The following is an 8,849-nucleotide window of genomic DNA, read 5'->3' on the forward strand; positions in this document are numbered from 1 at the left end:
AAGCAGGTTATTATAGCCTTTTAAGTGTGTGCGGAGTAATGTTGATTTTTGTAATAAAAATAAAAAATAATGATCATTAACCGGTTAAATAATTTAACCCGACAATCATATACGATTCACCATTAAAAAAAGGATTTCATTTGAATACACCCTTTATATAATATATTAATCAGATCCACGTTGGGAAATTTTTATTATCACAAGTCCACTAAGTTGTTATTGCTTTAGGTCCACTCAAATATACTGTTTCTATTTTTTGTTTTTTCTATTTTCCACCTATTATAAATCTATCACTGACGCTATGTGGTGTGGTAAAAAACGTCAGTGCTATGTCACCCTATCCTCATCTATCAATCTAATATACTACTTTATATAGTGTGGACCATAACCTCTACTATCATCCGGTATCCTTCACCACCAATCAAAATTGTTGGGGAAATTCGAAATTGCTTGGATAAATCTGAAGTCGTGTAATCACTTTCGGATCAAACAATTAGAGTGGATACCAATCTTTGATCGGATAAAATCAGAATTGATTCTAGATTTCTGTATGAGAATTTGGTTGAGAAAATTTTGAGGGATTCTCACGAACTGCAAATTCGTCTAGGGTTTTTCAAAAACGTTTGAGAGAGCGTATTTGCAGTTTTCCACAACTGCTTGCAGTTTTCATTTTGAACAAAAACACCTTTAGTCCCTCATGTTTCAAAAGTGTATATTTTGCTCAACCCCAGCCAGGGGCTCTGTCCCTTGGACCCCGCTTCTCTCGGCGGCGCTGCCCCCTTGGATCCCCCGTTAGTCCCGATGACATTCAAATAAGCATGCACTCTTATTTGTATGTCACACGCAATCTCAAATTACACTAAAATATCCAACAAAAATCACCTAATTAATTGAAAGAGGGTCATGGTTGCCATGGATTAAATCATACGAACCACCATGGTTTGAGAAGGGTGGAGTGTACCATAAGAACCATGTCCCACATGGCCATCCATTATCCAATTCACCACCCTCATACCCCATAGCCTAAGTACACCATTTGGTATTTGTTAGGATGGCCAAACATTTGAGATGGAATTCGAGTGTGGGATCGGTAATAAAAATAGATTTATACTTTTTATGTGTATATGACGGGTATGGTGATGGTCTAATGAGGCATGTTCTTTTGTGTAAGGGTTTTTTTTTTCTTTCTAGATGTAGCATAGATTATAAAGCAAAATACTTCACATTGGTTATTAAGAGTGCACCATATTTTAGCATCATTGGGATGATATGAGATAATCTATGGTCCTTTTCATAAGCGACTAAAGCGACGAACTTTAAATAAGACATGTTTGTTTTCGTAAGAACTTAACCCTTGATATTTATACATCCCACATCCAAACACCTATACATCCATATATGAACCTTAGTTTTTCGTCCTAATAATGGTGATTGTGCCTCTGCCGTGTGTTTGGATCCTCGTGAGAGCCACCACAACCTTCCCGGATAGGCCTGGTCCGTCTAGTGAAACCAACGGCCGACAAGCAAAGTCTCCCACCGGATGCCTGACCGGCCTAGTTGGTGGCATTAGGATTCTTTCATTAATGTCATTCAAAGTCGTATCCCCTTTGAATCCTCCTGGCTTTACCAATGCAAATGGGTACACTACTCTTGTTATCACCTTCTTTTTATCCTCCTTAATTTCACCTAGTATTAGATGAAAATAGTTGATCAGCTTTTATGATGTTTGCTTCAAACGTGTTAAATAAAAAAAAGTGCAATCATAACAACAATTTTCATGAATAAAAAGGTGAACAATGTAATCATGTTAAAAAAACGATCCTTACTACTTTACGTCTTACACACTGTTTTAAAAACCAGATAGACCTTTTTAATCGAAACGGGAAACTATTAGGGTCATTAGCTTGGTTAAGTCTTAACAAATGTATCAGACACAAATGAACCGGTTGCTTTCTAACGAATTGTACAAAACAGGTGGAATACATAATATAAGCGAAGGAAACCTGCTATGCATAGTTTCCTTTCTTCGTTGATTGAGTCGTTTTAAAGTTGAGCTAACTAATTATATCGGTGAACCGTAGTCGATTCGGGTTTCAAAAACTTTGATCAAACGAATCCAAATGTGTTAATGATGGTCAACTAAAGTGCATGAACTTAACCACGGTAAGATTCAAATGAGACATGTGTCAACTATGCAAAAAAGGAAAATAAATTAAAGAAAAGAAAATGTCATTGTCATGGGATTAATATATGTGACCAAATCCGTTTACTTTTTCATCAAACAACTTTCAAAATTTGGAACAAATTTTCTAATTATATATTGCTAAACTTCTCTATGTCTTTTTATATAATTGAATAGTCCAGGCTATTATTATTATCTCATGCTGGAATATCTGGAAACTTCGTAACAATGTCATCTTTTCCGGTAATCGGGTGGATGTATCAAGACTCCTAGCGGAAATAAAATCAACAAGCTTCCTTTGGGTGAGAAACAGAGCCAAAATGCAATCTTTAGAATGGTCGGATTGGTGCAGTTTTAATGTCTTGTAAATTTCTTCTCATGTATTGTTTTGTCTAGCTTCTTGCTAGCTTTTTTCGTTTAATGAAATCAGCCGTTCAAAAAAAAAAAAAAAAAAAATATAATTGAATAGTTACATAAAAAAAGTTAATCTAACATGACACACTGCTAAAAAAATCAATTTAACATGACACAATACTACAATAAGAGACAAAATCGACCGACAATAAGAGGACAAAAGCGTCCAAAAATACTGAACCGTCGCAATAAGCATTTGTGATCGTTTTGACAGTCGTAAAACTACTGTTTTTTTTGCTAGTAACATAGTTTTTTTTTAACTATTTTAGCACGGTTTAAATATAATTAGGTATTGCTTCTTATTAATAACAAAGGATAATGTATAAATAGTTCACAAAAATAATTAAACTCTCTCTTTTGTTAAAATATCTAAGTATATATAGAACCTATTTTAAACTTATATGCAACCTAAATATATGCCATTCTCTTGATACCAAAATCTGATAAAGTAGCATATTGAATAAGCTAAACTTTAACTTTTTAATCGCTATATATTTATGTTACTTTACAAAATGTAAACAATTTTTCTTGTAAAACTTCAAGCTAATACTTTTTAAATTTTAGTAATTACAATGAGATTATTTTAGTCCATATCCATCAAATTTGGTGTGTGTGTATATATATATATATATATATATATATATTTATATAAATTTGAATATAACAATGAAATTCAGTGACTTTTATGTTTGTGAAGTCAAAACACTAGATGGTCAAACATATGTGAATGTGAACGTACCAGTGACGTGGTCTGGTGAACTAAAGGTTTCTTTATCAGAGAAAAACTGGGTACTGATTGAACTCTTGCTTTGTGAAGATGAAGTTGAATTATCCCCACCTACTACAATAATATATAAATATAAATATATAAAAAATCAATGTAATTAAAATAAAACAAAATTAATTAGGCTGCTGATACTGGTAATTAGTAAACCTAAACTCACCAAAATTTTCAAGGTCATGAGCAGTATTGAAATCCCAGTACCTCTATAAAATTTAAAATTCAAAGCTTTAGAATTAAATTATGAAATATAAAAAGTAAATAATACTAAAAAGTGTTGAGAAAATATTTACAGGAAATGAGGGAGGTGGAGTATTCTGGTCATTGGGTAGATAATGAGGATGATCATCATGAGCCATCATTAAACGGCGTCGTTTGGATCTGAATTCAAATAGAGCATCCTCTAAATAGCCCGATGAGTTATCGAAATCGATTAATGGCTGATCGTAGAACTGAGTATTATTGTTGTTCATCTCCATACCTGCACCATAACCGGCCACCTTGATTATCACCATGCACACACAAAGTCTCACAGTTGTGTGTTAGATATTGTACATTAAAGTTAATCACGTTAGGGTTTAATATCATGGTTAAGCTTTCTCTCTATATATATAGCCTTGTACATTAGAGTTAAGCCCATTAGGGTTTAGTACTTTTACTATATGTAGCCTTGTATAATGTTTTTTACTGACACATAGTAACACACAATTCAAACTACGGAGAAGTATTAGATATTATAAATTTATTAATTTAAGGTTAAGCCTGATGCTTTAGTGTCAGGCTTACCCTGTATATAGCCTTGTATAATGTTTTACTGACACACCGTACCACACACTTCAAACTGCGGAGGAGTATTAGATATTAAATATTAAATATTAAGGTTAAGCCTTACACGGGTTTAATTCCGGAGTGTCAGGTTTTCCTTGTATAATGTTTTACTGACACACCGTACACACACTTCAAATTGCGGGGATGTACTAGATATGGTATATTAAGGTTAAGCCTGATACTGGTTTAGTATCAGTGTCAGGCTTTCCCTGTGTATAGCCTTGTATATTGTTTGACTGACAAATAAATACACAAGCGTCTTTAGCGGCCAGCTCACACACTGGCAAGGGCGAAGTATAGAAGGGGCGGGAGGGGGCATCCGATCCCCCGAACTTTTCGCTCATTAGTGTTATATATGTAGTTTTCGTATAGAAATTTTTGGGTATATACGTTTTCGACCCCCGTCTTTCGGGTCAAGCTTCGCCATTGCACACCGACACACACTTTTGATGGTGTTTTGAAGTTGATTATAATCTAAAATGTTAAATACTTACAGTGAGAGATGTCTCTATTAAGAAGATGAAGATTGTGATGATCAGTAAAGTAAGCAATGGAGTGAAGATCACCACCCATTTGCATGTTGTATGGATGACAATGGTTGCCGGAAAACACTGATTCACACATCTTCTTGGTGTTTGAACCACCGGAAAGTAGATTTACAGTGAAGATTCAGACTGAAGTTCACCAATTTCTATGGTGTATGATATCATATATGATGAATGACATGCAAGTGTGTATATATTTAGATTTTGTCATGCTTTAGGAGTTGTACTTTGTGCTTGTTTAGGTGTGCGCCGGTAGCACGATTTTTTAGGAATTTATAACTAAAGAAAAAAAGGGAAAAGAAAAATGAAAAAAGAGAAAGAAATAGAGAATAAAGTGAGGAAGAATTTGTCAGGAACACAGAGAGAGAAGACAAAAGAAAAAAAGGAAAAAGTTTAGGGGGTTTATTGGGATAGTCAAAATGTTAGGGGACTACTTTTGGTTCTTTTGGGATGAGTGTGGGAGGCTAAATAATTGCAGTGGTTATGAATTATGATATCATGTTTGTGACAAAATTCAAATTCTCACTCTTTTTCCATTATAGGGAACTTTAGTTGTAAATTGTAATAATTTTGTATCTAGTGGAGTTGGTTTTAAAGACACATGATTTAAGAACTGATTTTACAGTGACAGACTTAGGAATTTTTTTAGTGCGTTTTTAATAGACTCTCACTATTTTTTTTTTAAATCATACAACATTTCCATTACTTTTTTTAATTTTTTTCTAAATTAAGGGGATTCCTGGAAACCCAGAAACCCCCGTAGATCCACCACTGGATTCTAATTAAAGAAAGTTGAATCAACAAAACAAGTGTTTTTGTGTAGTTAAGTCATTTTGGTTAAACTATTGTTTGAGCAAACTATTTCATTGAGCTTGATAACCAAGCTATTATTTGAGCAAACTATTTCATTGAGCTTGATTTACCTCTAAAATGATTGACATAATCAGGATTGACATCGGTCAGTTGGAGGGTCAGAAATCATAATAATGACATAATTTTATTACAAAATGAAATTCAAATTCTCACTTTTTTATAAAATATTGAACTTTGATTGTAGATTGCTCAATTTAGTTTGGTTAGACCATCAATTAAGCGGACAACCTGTTAAGTTTGCTTTACCTCACATGACTGATCTTAACTGGTTTGAGATATGATGGTTAGGGTGTTGGGACCTTTAGTGTAAATAATAATTTAAGTCGAGTTGTTTGAAAGATTTAATAGCTGACCCCGAGTTAGAAAAACATGAGTCGTCAAAATTTTCATTTTCTTTTGCTAAATAGTTTTTAGGGATCCAATATTTGAGTGGAGTATTCGTTGAGTTTGATTTACCTTTCACGATATTCACTAGGTCTGTCTAACATGGACCAGTTGTAGTGTCAAGATTCGTAATAATTCCATGAAATTATTAGAAAGAAAACACAAATGACTACGCAAAAAACAATATTTTGTTTGACTAGTAATTTACATTGACTAGTTAACTTTACTTTTATAGATTATGAATGATTTGAGTGGGGGTTGTATTCTAGTGGAACATTTTATCACTTTTATTGTGTGATTTTGGTGGTGTGGGCCCCTGCTGTGGGGTCAGATCTTTGGGACATATCTTGGGGTGGGCCCAGCCCATATGCATGCTGGACTGGTTGAGAATTTTGGAAACAAAATCAAATATTTAGGCTAGAACCATTGGTGACCAAATGGTTGGTTGGTTGCCCAAAAAGTGAAAAAAAAAATAAAAAAATCATTTTTATCTCACGACTTGGTTGTTGGGGCAACTTTGGTTGTGGAATATTTTAATATTTTCAAGATGACACATGTTGACAAATGAATGGTTAGTTTTTTACTTTTGTTTTTCATTTTTGTTGTATAACAATGAATTCTACTTAAAACATGATTTTCTTTAATAACTTATTAATATTTAATTATTAAAAGAATCTGAAAACACAGTGTTGTTTAATTTTTTTTTGTGAACATATCGATATAAATTTTATTAAAAACTGAGTTCCTTCAAATAAATTTATTTTTTAATTAATTTTTTGTAGGTTGTGCCTTATCAAAAACTTTCCGTTTTTTTTTCAAATTCAAGTCAAGTTCTTGTCACTGAAAATCTTCAAACCTCACATTACACAGAAAATATTAATTATAATTATTTCTAAATCATTTAATAAGTTTTTAGTATTTAATTATTAAAAAAAACTGAAAACACAGTCTTATATTTTTGTTATTTATTTTGATTCTATAACAAATCGTTTTCAAATGAAAATATTAATTGTAATTATTTTTAATACATTTATAGATAAACAATAAGCATAAAAATATATATTTAAGAGTTAATTACACAAATGGGTCCTGTGGTTTATACATAATCTCGCCTTTGGGTACTAACTTATTTTTTTAACAGGTTTAGGTTATGTGGTTTCAATTTTGTAACACCTTTGGGTACTAACACCAAAATTAGTTAATTAATGACTAAAATACCCTTACATTTTTTTAAGTTTATCAATGTAACACATTTGGGTACTAACACCTAATTTTATTTAAGTTTAAATCAATTTTACAAAATCTATTTATTTTTTTATTTTCATTGTTTTATTATATCTCTTAATTAACATAAACTCTATTTTTTTTATTTTCATATTTTTATTAAATTTCTTATTTAACATAAAATCTACTTGTTACACCAGTATTTTTTTAAATAAAATCTACTAGCTATATAGTTTTATGTAAATTAAATTTTGATTTTCAATTTTGGATTGAAATGATTGATAATAATAAATATATTTCATGTAAAAAAATTAAGCCTTTTTTTAACTCGTTTTTTTGTTCATTTACATTTTACTATTTTAGAAAGATATCTAATTTACATAAAACTATATAGCTAGGTATTTTAGATAAAACTATATAGCTAGGTATTTTAGATAAAACTAAAAAAATTTAAGCCTTTTTTAACTCGCTTTTTTTGTAAAATAGATTTTTAATTTACATAAAACTATATAGCTAGTAGATTTTACTGGTGCAACTAGTAGATTTTATGTAAATTAAATATTTTTCTAAAATAGTAAAATGTAAATGAACAAAAAACGAGTTAAAAATGGCTTAATTTTTTTTACATGAAAGATATTTATTATTATCAATCATTTCAATCCAAAATTGAAAATGAAAATTTAATTTACATAAACTATATAGCTAGTAGATTTTATTTAAAAAATCTATTTAAAAAAAAATACTGGTGTAACAAGTAGATTTTTTGTTAAATAAGAAACTTAATAAAAATATGAAAATAAAAAAAATAAATAGAGTTTATGTTAATTAAGAGATATAATAAAATAATGAAAATAAAAAAATAAATAGATTTTGTAAAATTGATTTAAACTTAAATAAAATTAGGTGTTAGTACCCAAATGTGTTACATTGATAAACTTAAAAAAATGCAAGGGTATTTTAGTCATTAATTAACTAATTTTGGTGTTAGTACCCAAAGGTGTTACAAAATTGAAACCATAGAACCTAAACTTGTTAAAAAAATAAGTTAGTACCCAAAGGCGAAATTATGTATAAACCACAGGACCCATTTGTGTAATTAACTTTATATTTAATATAAAATGTTTTAAAGGTTGGGTTGTGAATGTGAGTAAAAGGTTGAAGTAGGTTGGGTTGTATATGTGGAAGAGAGAGAAATTAGTTTTTTATTAAAAGGTTGGGTTGAGGTTGGTTGTGGATGGAGATAGCCTTAGAGTCTTCGGTTGTTGCTTGTGGGCTCCACTGCCTTCTATGATTCAAATTAAATTATTTTTTTAGACAAGTGCTCTGTTTAGACCTTTTAATACATGAGCTGTAAATTAATTTCCTTTTAATACTTTATAATATTAATATGTTAATCATCTATATTAATAAATGGAATTTCTATTATAATGTAAAAAAATATTATAAAATAAAATATAAATGGTAAAAAGTTATAGAGAGGACTAGATAAATATCTTAATTAATGTACCCATGATGTTAGAGGGGGCTACATGAATTATCAATGGTAATAACTAGTGTGATTCTCACGTGGTGTGGTGGACATTTAATCAACATCGGTTTGATTCGTTATAGTGGTAAT

General features: G+C 30.7%; 1 protein-coding gene across 2 annotated transcripts; it reads right to left on the reverse strand.

Annotated features, from left to right (window-relative positions):
• Positions 1–1,270: 1,270 nt before the first annotated feature.
• On the reverse strand, positions 1,271–5,028 carry LOC110923297 (protein XRI1). 2 transcript variants are annotated; one of them, XM_022167431.2, is made up of 5 exons: positions 4,700–5,028; positions 3,671–3,858; positions 3,541–3,583; positions 3,336–3,434; positions 1,271–1,686 (listed from the first exon to the last, which is right to left on the reverse strand). In XM_022167431.2, exons 1-5 carry the CDS (start codon positions 4,827–4,829, stop codon positions 1,406–1,408), a joined length of 741 nt encoding a protein of 246 aa, XP_022023123.1. In that variant the 5' UTR covers positions 4,830–5,028; the 3' UTR covers positions 1,271–1,405. The 2 variants fall into 2 exon arrangements, with proteins under 2 accessions (XP_022023123.1, XP_022023122.1); XM_022167430.2 differs by having other exon boundaries at positions 3,336–3,437; positions 4,700–5,015.
• Positions 5,029–8,849: the final 3,821 nt, after the last annotated feature.

The sequence above is a fragment of the Helianthus annuus genome, chromosome 17 (genome assembly GCF_002127325.2).
Source record: "Helianthus annuus cultivar XRQ/B chromosome 17, HanXRQr2.0-SUNRISE, whole genome shotgun sequence".
NCBI lineage: Eukaryota > Viridiplantae > Streptophyta > Magnoliopsida > Asterales > Asteraceae > Helianthus > Helianthus annuus.